At 43.0% G+C, this 13,356-nt stretch overlaps 1 protein-coding gene across 1 annotated transcript in view; it reads left to right on the top strand.

The window, feature by feature from the left end:
• Positions 1-13,356, top strand: part of cbwd (COBW domain containing) — a 78,786-nt gene that overhangs the window by 34,387 nt on the left and 31,043 nt on the right. The window contains exons 8-10 of the mRNA XM_067983262.1: positions 1,296-1,342; positions 2,467-2,553; positions 8,504-8,548. Of these exons, the coding sequence (XP_067839363.1) occupies positions 1,296-1,342; positions 2,467-2,553; positions 8,504-8,548 (179 nt within the window). The remainder of the gene's footprint in view (positions 1-1,295; positions 1,343-2,466; positions 2,554-8,503; positions 8,549-13,356) is intronic.

The following is a 13,356-nucleotide window of genomic DNA, read 5'->3' as shown; positions in this document are numbered from 1 at the left end:
ATGAAGTGGTGAGTGAGTTACGGTTGTCACCCTCACAGGTTCCACTGTTCCATACTGTGTATACCTTTTGTACAAATGTCTAATTTTATTCTAAATGGGAAGGAAAGAATTATATTTTTCCAACTTTTACCCTTCCTTTGTCTTTCTCTAGGGACTTCTTGTCCCAAGCACCATCCTTGGTCAGAAATGCAAATTACATACTCCAAGGCATTTTAGCTGCTAAGAGACGAGGGAGAATGGACCCCAGGATCACACCTTCCTGTAGTTTACCTCCATATTTTGGTTCAAAAATAGTGATCTGTTTTTGTGTTTACTCTTTTTTATTAATTTTACTTAAGTGGGAATTATGAAAAAGGCTGAGACTGCTTTCATGTTTCATATTGTATCGTAAGCTGATTAGCTCCCACCTTGAAAATCCTCCAAGTGAGAACTGAATAGCTTTTTTTTGTAAGCTTATATATTTTTCCCACTCCCGTCCATCACATTGGGCCATGTTATTATGGTGGTCTGGACAAAAGGGTAGGTAGGAATTATTCAAGACCTATGCCAATGTTGCTCTGTAACTTGCAGCTTGGAAATGTTTGAAAGCACCCTGTGGTGATTCACCTCTTGATTATTTTTTCACTACTCCTCTTTGGGAAAGCACATGGTCTCTGCCTGTGCTTCCTTGTAACTGGATGAGTGAAATCAGAAACTCAGCAATAGAGATAAAAAGGAAAAATCCTGAATCCTTGGGGAACATAAAATGGTGGAAATAGGCAACAGGTTAGTCAGCATCTGAAAGAGAAAGACATGTTAATGTTTTTGGATGCAACCCATCATCTGAATTGGTGGTCAGTGGCTCTTCCCCTGACTGTACAAGTTCTGATGAAGGATCTCACCTGAAACATTCACCTGTCTTTCTCTTTTCAGATGCTGATTGACCCGCTGTACATTTCAGAAACTCAGCATGTGAAGAATTGAGAGTGTGATCCTGCTTCCTACCATTCTGTGGTGGGTTAAGTTCCTCACCCCTCCATTATTTTTATTCACATTTCCCTGCACTGCTGCCCAGCTGAGAATGCGGTCAAGCAGCCTGCTTCCAGGCCTCTGTCAACAGCACTAGGAGGGAAATGAAGTAGTCCAGGGTGACACATTATTCAGTTTTATTGGAAAGTTTATCAACGATACATGGTTTTTGATGGAAAAAAAATTGTGTTCTATTGAATATAACTCAGAGCACAACCCATGATACAGAAGAACTAGTAAATGCTGTCTTACATATTGAGTTAATTGTTGAGATGTGTTTCCTACAGCATCTGACAGAAGAGAAACCTGAAGGCCTTGTTAATGAAGCAGCCAGGTATTTTCCACAGAGCCTCAGTAATTTTATTTACTTTTTTAAATAACAGCTTGTTAAGAATCTTCTACCAAAATTACTTTAAAAGAAAATTACAGTGATACCTGTTGGAAATTCAAAGTCTTGAGAAAAAATCAGTTTAAAGAAGTCATGGTACGCTGGGAATATTTTTGATTTAAATTTATTAGAAAATTGCCTGCGGAATGTTTGTTCAATTATCTTCATGTTTAAAATATTTTGTTTAACAATGGCAGCGTGTTTTCCTTCCACCTCCTCCTCCAAATATTAAATCCATCAGCGAAGTATCCTGGAAATTTATATACATCAGTGGGTTTTATAGATAATGGGCCAGAATTTACTGTAGCCGGTGAACGAACGGCGCCTGCCATTTGATTTCCATGAGACTTTGTACTGGAAGTTGCTGTAAGTGGAAGATTGAAATGGCGTAGCGCCCCCTACAGGGCATCTGGAACCTGAGCGAACAGGGCAAGCAACTGTGTACCTCCTTAACCAATCAGATTGAAGGATTGTGAAATGAACAACCCAGAGACTGAAACAGGATGTGTAAGTTAGAATAGTGAATTAAATGTCAAATCAGGTACAGAAAACGAGAGAGAGAAAAAGTAAGAAAAAGTAATCAATTTTTTAAACAAACCTCCAACAACAATTAAAACCTGAAGGAATGCAACTCCACACTTGTAATAGTTAATTTTCAGTGCCAGAGAGGTTGTTTGGCAGTAATTAAGACTTATCACACCGTTAAAAAGGTTACTTAGACTGAAATGGACAAGCTGTAACTTTCTGTGACGAGTTTAGTTCGTATCTTCCATGCAAGTACAGGAACTTCACTTGTTGAATGCATTTGAATGTAACTCAGACAGTGAGATGCCATCTTCACGCAGCTTATGGAGGAGTGGCACATCTCGGACAGCAACTTCCGGATTTTCGCATTTAACCGCATATCTGCCCTCGCCTGAAGTTGCTGTGCGATTTGCACATAAATAACGATGAGCGCTGTTATCCTCACCGTTATTTTGACAGCAAATTCTGTACTAATGTTAGTTTCCTGATGCTTTTTAGTTTTGATTTATTTTTGAGTGTAACCTGCACTGTTTTATTGTATTTAGGCAGATTGCCCTTGGTGACCTCATTATCATTAATAAAACTGACCTGGTTCAAAATAAGGAGCTGGAGGATTTGAAAAGTGCTGTAAGGTAAGGAAGCTGATACTCTGTTAATATGTAAAGTGACAGGTCTTGAAATTTTAATAATGTTTTGGGCCATTTAAAAAAAAGAGAAAGGTTGCTTGCCCTTATAAATCTGAAAGGAAGTTTGATCTCAACAAAATTCTTTTTGTGCCCAAATTTGTTCAAACATGTGAAGGTAATGTAAGATGTCCTTCAGTGTACACCAGTTTTTTCCTTCTGCTTGGCAATTTCACTTTTGCCTGATCAATGAGGTCTATCCCTTATCTGACTAATGAGAACAAGGCACAATGCTGGCTCATTTTTGGCTAAGTTGTACTTGCCACACATTGCTTTTTTGAGAAACCCAGACTACCATTCCATGTGCATTGATGTGTATGCCTCATGTTGTATATCGCGCACATGGACCTGAGTGTACAGCGGTGGTCTGAGTTTCAGAACTTGCGTTGTGTGATGGGAGTGAAACATGGCTACATGCATTACAACTAAATTACTAGCATGGGTGTACTGGATGAAGGGGTTAGATTTAGCTGGGAGGTGGATAGAGAACAGTTGTAGTGTCCCTCATATTGCCCTGAAAAGCATTGGATTCTGAAGCATGCCTCATGGTCATGCCATATGTTGGATTCTTGGGCACTATATTAGCTCCAGCTATTATATTGCAGCTGACATAGTGTCATAGAATCATAGAAGTTACAACATGGAAACAGGCCCTTCGGCCCAACATGTCCATGTCGCCCAGTTTATACCACTAAGCTAGTCCCAATTTCCTGCACTTGGCCCATATCCCTCTATACCCATTTTACCCATGTAACTGTCCAAATGCTTTTTAAAAGACAAAATTGTACCCGCCTCTACTACTGCCTCTGGCAGCTCGTTCCAGACACTCACCACCCTTTGAGTGAAAAAATTGCCCCTCTGGACCCTTTTGTATCTCTCTCCTCTCACCTTAAATCTATGCCCCCTCGTTATAGACTCCCCTGACAAGCCACTGTCTTGAGATTGTTCTCGCTGTATTCTGTGATGAATCCTAGGATATGCCCAGCTTCAATTAACAAGAAATTCTATATTTGTATCTTTCTTCCTATGAATTTATAGTTTACCAAATTCTTTAATACGTTTGAAACTGAGCTTTTGTTAGCAGCATGTCTTTGTGTGTAGGGAGAAGCGAGAAATACACAAACCTGTGCTGATAGGGTTAGATGGTATGCTGATAGGGATGGATGAAGTAGGGAGGGAGGGAGGAGGTTATGGAGCATATATATTGGGCGGAACGGTTTGTTTCTGTGTTGTAGTTTCAGTGTAACTCGATGTAACAAACCCTGTCTAGAATGTAGGTGTCCACTTCAAAGGGAGAGATGACTTTGCTCTATTTATAGTGATTGCTTGTAAGACAGTCTTCTGACAGGAAGAAATGTTTTGATTGTTTCCTTGGATAATGTATGAGTGTTAGCTAGTGCAAGAGAGTCAGAGCTGTTATTTAAAATGGCTGTCCCACTGCCAGGTCACGTGAGTAAGTCTCTTGCCTGTTGAGACAGGTTTGATTTCTCCTGTCAAGTAAAAATCTTCTTGAAGTCAGCAAGTGAGTGGCAGCCCTTAGGTATTTGAAGTCTGGTTTGATTACCACTTTTGTCTCCAGAATCAGTACAATCTGGGAATAAATATGACATGCTGGCAGTTGCTTTAGTTTAGATGGTTTATCCATTGAGCTCCACGTGTACTGGTGGTGCATAACAGCCCATGAACTTGACCACAGTCAAAAGAATGCTAGGAAGAGACTTTCAGGATTCTGGTACCTCAGTAAACAGTTTTAAAGTATCATTGAAAGTTAAGCACTGTATTAATATTTTTATTTGCTGATCTACCTTCCTTCCTCTCCTAAGATTTTACTTCTTTTTAAACAGTGCTTAGTAGTTTTAGCCTGAGCTACGTAATCTGTCTGCGTGATATTTTCAGGTGGTTTGGAGAGATTTGAAGGACACTGTATGGGTAGGCCATACAGTTTCCAGTGCTTATGCCAATGATATAATGATTCATTATTTGTTTAGTGGCATCCTATCTTACACACTTCAAGCATACGGTCAAGTTTCAGTTCATGGGAAGTGTGAGCTTGCCTGTGGAAGCTGAGTTTCTTTCATTGAGCTTGAGTAAAAAGAATTGGGGAGAAGCCCGAAATGTAACACGTGTTGCAGCCAAATTGGAATGAAGTTCAGTTGCTGTTAGGACGATTTTTAAGCTAAATGTATGCCATAATGGATGTAAATTTAACAAGAACATTTTAGCACAACAATGGCATAAACCATTTTCAGTTCAGTGTGGGAAACCAAATAGTCAGGATATAGAATGTAGAATTTATGGATTACCTGACCATCAATTTTTAGATAATTTAGATAAGATTACTGCCTCCACCCACATAACTGTACATTTTGGGAGGGAGGAGTAGTAGAGAAGCTTTTTGAGCTGTCCTTCAGCTGGAGATGAACAGCAGGGAGTGACAGTGATGGAAAGGCAATTTATTTATATCCCAAAAAATAACGGTCTATAGTTAATGAATGGAAAGAAACACTGAATAAGAGATGATTAAAAGCAGAGCAAGGGCATGAAAGAGAAGTAAACCTAAAGTGGAAAGTGTAGGTGTGTGGACGTCAAGTGAGACCAGTATTGGGCTCATCTTTCTTGCCCTCCATGGTAGAATAGCCTGCTGACATTTATTGTCTAACCCCATGTATGAAGAATGAGCATTTGGGCAAGATTCTGGATCGATGACTGTGTCCATCAAACCAGCAAGAGCCATCACTTTCAGGAGAGGAGGGGGGAGATGAAGAAATGAGATAGAATCATAAAGAGTACTGAAGGGAGAATAAGAACACAAATTGAGCTCTGCTTTGAAAATTTCATTGGTGCAAGTTCCTGCCTCTGATTCACCACATATAATCATTGATCTGAATTTATTCATTATTTTGCTAGAAAGTTTCATTTTATGACTACTGTGAAGGTGCTGCAGCTTTAAATATAAATGTATTGTGAGAGTGTGAGAGTGTGAGAAAGAAAATAGAGTAAAACAAAAGAGCAAAAATAGAAACACATAAAAAAGGGAAAACATGTTATACATACAAGATTACAACATGTTATACATACAAGATTACAACCAAAAGATTACAACAAAAAGTTCCATTTGTTAACACCTAAGACTTACAGAGGGTGAAATTCATTCTCGATTGGGCTGCAAAACAGGTGACAGCAGATCAGCAGCCTGCTATATACCCTGCCCGATTTTCCTTTACAGGTATTGTTTTAAATTTTCATCGAATTTGTTTTTTATACTTCAGAATCAGGTACCCACATCCCACATCCCAGAATTTTAAAGCTTTCTGCAGTGCAGTTCTAGATGTGCTGTTTGCAATATGTGAAAGAAAGAACTTGCATTTATATAGCGTCTTTCACAATCTCAGGATGTCCCAAAGCACTTTACAACCAGTGAAGTACTTTTGAAATGTATTCACTGTTGTAATGTAGGAAAGGTGAACAAGTGCCTAGAGGAGCTGTGCAAATTTGTTAAGTACTCTCTGCGGAAGCTACATGGGAAAGTATAAGCCAGTCTACAATGAAACTGCATAGTATTATCTTTTTTTTTATTCGATCATGGAATGTGGGCGTCGCTGGCGAGGCCAGCATTTATTGCCCATCCCTAATTGCCCTCGAGCAGGTGGTGGTGAGCCGCCTTCTTGAACCGCTGCAGTCCGTGTGGTGATGGTTCTCCCACAGTGCTGTTAGGAAGGGAGTTCCAGGATTTTGACCCAGCGACGATGAAGGAACGGCAATATATTTCCAAGTCAGGATGGTGTGTGACTTGGAGGGGAACGTGCAGGTGGTGTTGTTCCCATGTGCCTGCTGCTCTTGTCCTTCTAGGTGGTAGAGGTCGCGGGTTTGGGAGGTGCTGTCGAAGAAGCCTTGGCGAGTTGCTGCAGTGCATCCTGTGGATGGTACACACTGCAGCCACAGTGCGCCGGTGGTGAAGGGAGTGAATGTTTAGGGCGGTGGATGGGGTGCCAATCGAGCGGGCTGCTTTATCTTGGATGGTGTCGAGCTTCTTGAGTGTTGTTGAAGCTGCACTCATCCAAGCAAGTGGAGAGTATTCCATCACACTCCTGACTTGTGCCTTGTAGATGGTGGAAAGGCTTTGGGGAGTTAGGAGGTGAGTCACTCGCTGCAGAATACCCAGCCTCTGACCTGCTCTCGTAGCCACAGTATTTATATGGCTGGTCCAGTTAAGTTTCTGGTCAATGGTGACCCCCAGGATGTTGATGCCGTTGAATGTCAAGGGGAGGTGGTTAGACTCTCTCTTGTTGGAGATGGTCATTGCCTGGCACTTATCTGGCGCGAATGTTACTTGCCACTTATGAGCCCAAGCCTGGATGTTGTCCAGGTCTTGCTGCATGCGGGCTCGGACTGCTTCATTATTTGAGGGGTTGCGAGTGGAACTGTGCAATCATCAGCGAACATCCCCATTTCTGACCTTATGATGGAGGGAAGGTCATTGATGAAGCAGCTGAAGATGGTTGGGCCGAGGACACTGCCCTGAGGAACTCCTGCAGCAATGTCCTGGGGCTGAGATGATTGGCCTCCAACAACCACTACCATCTTCCTTTGTGCTAGGTATGACTCCAGCCACTGGAGAGTTTTCCCTCTGATTCCCATTGACTTCAATTTTACTTGGGCTCCTTGGTGCCACACTCGGTCAAATGCTGCCTTGATGTCAAGGGCAGTCACTCTCACCTCACCTCTGGAATTCAGCTCTTTTGTCCATGTTTGGACCAAGGCTGTAATGAGGTCTGGAGCCAAGTGGTCCTGGCGGAACCCAAACAGCATCGGTGAGCAGGTTATTGGGGAGTAAGTGCCGCTTGATAGCACTGTCGACGACACCTTCCATCACTTTGCTGATGATTGAGAGTAGACTGATGGGGCGGTAATTGGCCCGATTGGATTTGTCCTGTTTTTTGTGGACAGGACATACCTGGGCAATTTTCCACTTTGTCGGGTAGATGCCAGTGTTGTAGCTGTACTGGAACAGGTTGGCTAGAGGTGCAGCTAGTTCTGGAGCACAAGTCTTCAGCACTACAATGTTGTGTTGAAAACTTAATCAAAGCTAACAAAAGCACAGCATTTCTATAGAAACTGGTGTGTCCCTAAATATACAAGATACTGGGCCATGAATTTGATGTTTTCACAAATGAAACGAATCTCTTCCAAATCAGGTAATGCATAGATTAGGTGCTGAGTAAAGCCCCCATGTAATGGCACTGTAGTTATTTACTCCAACACTTACATACTTACATTTTCCATTCCTTTCTTGTGTAATTTACAATGACATGATTTTGCACAGTGACTGGTTTATTTTTTAAAAAATTTAAATTAACATTAACTTTCAAGATTGAGGGTAAAAGTTTAATTGTTTGCACTTGGCTTAGTTATGCCCACTAATTAGTTTTCATTGACGTAACCCAGTCTTATCATCACACCAGCCAACATGAGCACTGGATTCGAGTAGAAAAATTAAGCACGACACACAACCTAGTGCAGATGAAAACTACACCAGAAAAAGAAATGGAAAATAATTTATTGTTGGAGAAAATAGAATTTGTACCATTGCAGCAGGGAAAAAGCCTCAGAATTGTCCTTGCCAATGTGCCATCTTGGCATTTGCATTTCTCACCACTGTCATACGTTTGGCCCCTGAAAGTGATTTCTCTGATTTGGTATCAAATTAAGGGCAACATGGAATCACGGATTTATCTTGACTGGGAGCTAGGTTGAGACTGCCCAAACTCATTTCACTTAAGACCCCATTCAGAACAAAAGCAGAACAAAAAATCAGGAGGGCTTTAAATTCATATTTTTCCTGCTTAATATCTTCAGGAGTGTTTGTCAGAGTATGACAATCTGAGTATTTGTATTTCAGGTCAATCAATGGACTTGCTAAACTAATTGAAACACAGAGGTCAAGGTGAGCAAATTATGTCTTTTTTTTTCCCCACATGGATCTCAATTATTTGCATTTTTTACCCAGTGCTTGAGAAAATAATGCTTCATTTCTATTTGATTTTGTTGCGTTTTCAACTAAAATGTGTACTGTCAAGTTTCAGGATTTCTGACTGTTGTGCTATGGAAAAATCTTGGTATGATTTCTTTTAAGATGTTGCTTTTAGGTAAGTTTTGTTCTCCAGGAGTTAAATTCTCCAAACAGCAGTGCTGTGAGACGTGGATTAAAATTCAGATACGACGTCTATCCAGAATGGTACCACTTGCGTTCCACTCTGACTTGAGACAACGGGAGTCGTAAAAAACATCCCAGCAAACATTCACATATTAGGGATTGGAATGGTTCATCCATTTGAGTTCAGCAGGGATTAGTTTCAAGGAGCTCACACCTGGGGGAATGATAGCCCTACTTGCCAAACCCTGGACAGGGAGAGGGTCAGAGGTCAAGCTGTTGCCTTCCTGTCCATCTAGGAAATAAAAGAACATGGTAACACATGGGGGTAAATTTTAACCCCCCAAGAACAGGTGGGTTGGGGGCAGGTGGGGGAGTGAAAATTCTCCATTTTTGGAGCGGGACTGCATTCCGGCTCCAGCGCGCCGACTTCTGGGTTTGACCCAGACACGTTTGGATGCGCGTGCGCTTCTGACACCCGGAAGTCCTGCCGGCACTTAAAGCCGGCGGGCCGATATTTAAAAGGCCAATTTAGGCATTTAAACCAGTTAAGGGGATTAACTTTTTGTGTATTGAGTTACACAAACGATTTTAGCTTTCCTTGAACGTGTCTCCTGTGACCTCTGAAAAATGCCATGGAAACGGAGGCGAGTTGCAGCCAGCCCTTACTTGGACCTTTAAACCAGTGATTGACATGTGTGAATAAAGTGTGAGTTTTTGTAGCAGGGCAGTTAGTTCTCTCAGACAAACCTTTGACTGAGATTTCTTTGTTCACGCTCAGAATTCTTGTGTTCAGACATATTTACCTACATTCTGGACCCCCTCAAACTGACAAGATCAGGATGGGTTGGAGGGGGCGCAATGGATTTATTCCACAGTACATCTGAGGAGGAGGCACATCACCATACATGGCAGGCACGCCATGCAGTTCTGGGATTTGCAGATCCACAAGACAGAGATGCGCCACGAGGACCTGTAGAAGAGCAGAGAGGGGACCAACAGAGGAGTCAAGATCGCAGGAAGCATTACCCACGTGAGAGGGTCTACAGACAGAGGATGAGCTTCCTGGACCTCTCTGAAGAGCAGTGTCTACGCAGGCTCAGAGTGAGTCGCAGACACCTGCAGCCTCCTTGAGGAAGAGCTGCTCCTGGCTGGGCCTGGTGGGCACACATTACTTGTTGCAGTTAACGTCATCACTGCCCTCAATTTCTTCGCCTCTGGATCCTTTCAGGGCACCACCAGTGACATCTCCAGGGTCTCTCATTCGTCTGCACATATGAGTATACGACAGGTGACGGATGGCTTGTTTGCCAGGGTATCCGACTACGTCAACTTCCCTTGCAACGACATCAGCCAGACTGAGAGGGTTGTGGGTTTCAACTCTCTGGCTGGCTTCCTAAGCGTGCAGGGCGCAATTGATTACACACACATAGCAATCCGAGGACCTGCACATGAGCCAGGACCGTTCATCAACCAAAAGGGATATCACTCCATCATTGCACAGCTGGTGTGCGACCACCAGAGGAGGTTTCTGCAGGTGTGTGCCAGATTCCCTAGAAGCTGCCATGATTCCTTCATTTTGCACGAGTCCAACATCCCAACCCTCTTCCATGCACAAGACAGACTTGCTGGCTCCTTGGAGACAAGGGATAGCCCCTGCAGATGTGGCTCATGACACCTGCAAGAGACCCCCACCAATGAGGCACAGCAGCGGTACAACAACAGTCACATCACCACCAGGTCTGTCATTGAACAAGCCATAGGAATGCTGAAGATGTGCTTCTGGTGCCTGGATCGATCTGGGGGAGCCCTTCAGTACTCTCCCACGAGGGTGTGCAGAATAATAGTCGTGTGTTGTGTCCTGCACAACATCGCTGAACAGAGAGGGTTATAGGTGGAGGAGCTCCATTATGCTCATGAAGCATCCTCATCTGCTGGCAACATTGAAGAAGACGAGGAGGAGGAGGACGACTAAATTGGGCAACCCATTGGCAGAGCAGCGGCACAATTGGCTGTTCATGATGCCAAGGAGTCACTCATATCTAATAGGTTCTCATAAGGAGATCTGCAAACTGAAGAAAGTAAGCTATTCAGACCACCTGGAATAACCACCACCAACACCGGCCCCCTCACTCTGCTTCCACAAAACAGTCCTTCAACCACACACACACCCATTCTAAATGTGCCCAATAGGTGACATCAAGTCTTGACGTTCATGAAAAACCTATGTGTGAGTAACCGAAGGTGACGTGGTCACCTGATGGATGCATTGCTTTGGGTGAGGCTGCCAATGATAGAGATACATTAGAGGATGAGTATCAGACAGATTCATGACATTGCATGAGGATTGGGGTGAGTGGAAGTGGTGGGTTCACAAATGGGGAGGTGAGGAAGTGCACAGAAAGTGACGGTAAGTTGATAACGAGACTTAAGTGGGTGTGAGGAGTGATGTGATGGAGTACGCTTGGCAAGACAGAGTAAGTTGGGGGGTGGGGGGGGTGGGTAACGCACACCACAGGAAGTAGGTGAATCAGTAACTGTACTCACTTTCCCTGACCTGGTTAGGCCAGCAAAGCGCTTCCTGCACTGCACCCACATCCTTGCTAGTGTGCTCCTGCTGCTCAGCTCCTCTGCCACGTTCAGCCTGGTCATCTTGTGGCAGAGGCAGGGCACTTCCTCCTATCACCCAGGTACAGTATCTCCCTCCTGCTCCTCACGCCGACCAGTAGCAACTCAAGCAAAGAGTCATTAAAGCGTGGTGCTGCCTTACTCCTTGCTGCTCTATTTCTGCAATTCCCTCCCTTTTCCCTCAAAATCCATGGTTGTAAAGGCCCTTTAAATACTCCAGCTCCCAGCACTTCATAATTTTAAACACCTTTATCAAATCACACCTTAATCTCATCTATTTTAACAACAACAGTCCCAGTTTTTCAAGTCACAATCGACATGTGAATCTCAGATACTATCAGGGAAGATTACCCTCTCCATTTCACAGGTTCCATTGAATGATAGGACCCCACAGGAGGTGTGATTACATCATGATAGGGGAAAAGTTATCTATACAGTGTACTCTTCTTCAACATCTCCTTAACACTCAGAGTTATCTGTCATCTCCAGGATTAAGCATTTACATGTATTTTCCACACAATGATGATTGGCTTACCAGACTCCATGCCTGCCTGAGGTCAGGGTGTAGACAGCAAATTTAAATTTTGTACGCACTCTTTCCAAATTGTGAGATTGGAATTCTTGAAATGACACTGTTTCATCCCTAGAGCAGGGGAGCAGAGGCAGATTGAGGAGCTCCACTCATTTTCAGTACCCCAGGTAGTTAAACATTGTGCGTGAGTGAGTACACTGCATATATTTGGCTATGTTCATGCCTGAGGTCTGCCATCAGATATGTAATGAGTCCAAGGGTTGAGATTACAAGTCCTAGTGCCAGTGCCACTAGGAACTCATATTCCTAGGAGGCATTATTTTGGACAACCCAGCAGAAAGCTTTTTTCTTCCTTCAGCCTAATTTACAGTAGTTACCATTTTGGTTTTGCCTGTACAGGAAGGTTCATGGATTCCAGCAAATGTGGTTTTAAGAATTATAGGTTTGATGGCAGCAGCCATTTTGCAGTTCTGAATGCCAACTTTTTATGCAACCAATTCAACTAAACCTGCTCAGCCAGTGATCCCCTCAGATCTTCCCTTTCCCAACTAGTAAGGATCATCTGGTCCTCAGTCCTGGACATCGCATTGTTGATCACGGGTTGACATTTTATTCAGGTTCATGTTGCATCTAGATCAGGCCTTCGTTTGTATTTGGTTGGTTAGGGAATCACCTGTTGGTGTAAGCTAATTGTGTCCTGTTGGGTCTTACTGGTTCCCAGTGGGATCTTAATTTCTTCAGAAGTTAATGTGCCCACCATTAAGACATCTGAATATGTAAGTTTATGTTTCTTACCTGGAAATCTGTACTGTTGGCATTAGTTTCAGTTCATAGAGTGTCACAGTAAGTGAAGATATAGTTGAGATACTGGATGGGCTAAAAATTGATAGAGGAGGCACTAGAAAGACTGGCTATACTTGAAGTAGATAAGTCACCTGGTCCGGATAGGTTGCATCCTAGGTTGCTGAGTGAAGTAAGGGTGGAAATTGCAGAGGTACTGGCCATAATCTTCCAATTATCCTTAGATACTGTGGTGGTGCCAGAGGACTGGAGAATTGCAAATGTTACACCCTTGTTCAAAAATGGCGTAAGGATAAACCCAGAAACTACAGGCTAGTCAGTTTAACCTTGGTAGTGGGGAAACTTTTAGAAACAATAATCCTGGACAAAATTAACTTGGACAAGTGTGGATTAATTAAAGAAAGCCAGCACGGAATTGTTAAAGGCAAATCGTGTTCAACAACTTGATTGAGTTTCTTGATGAGGTAACAGAGAGGCCGATGAGGGCAATGCGGTTGATGTGGTGTATATGGACTTCCAAAAGGCGTTTGATAAAGTGCCGCATAATAGGCTTGTCATCAAAGTTGAAGCCCATGGTTTAAAAAGGGCAGTGGCAGCATGGATATGAAATTGGCTAAGTAATAGGAAACAGAGAGTTGTA

The sequence above is a fragment of the Heptranchias perlo genome, chromosome 4, assembly GCF_035084215.1.
Source record: "Heptranchias perlo isolate sHepPer1 chromosome 4, sHepPer1.hap1, whole genome shotgun sequence".
In the NCBI taxonomy this organism is placed as follows: Eukaryota; Metazoa; Chordata; class Chondrichthyes; order Hexanchiformes; family Hexanchidae; genus Heptranchias; species Heptranchias perlo.
Note: the sequence above shows the minus strand (reverse complement) of the source record. Positions and strands in the feature narration are given on the sequence as shown.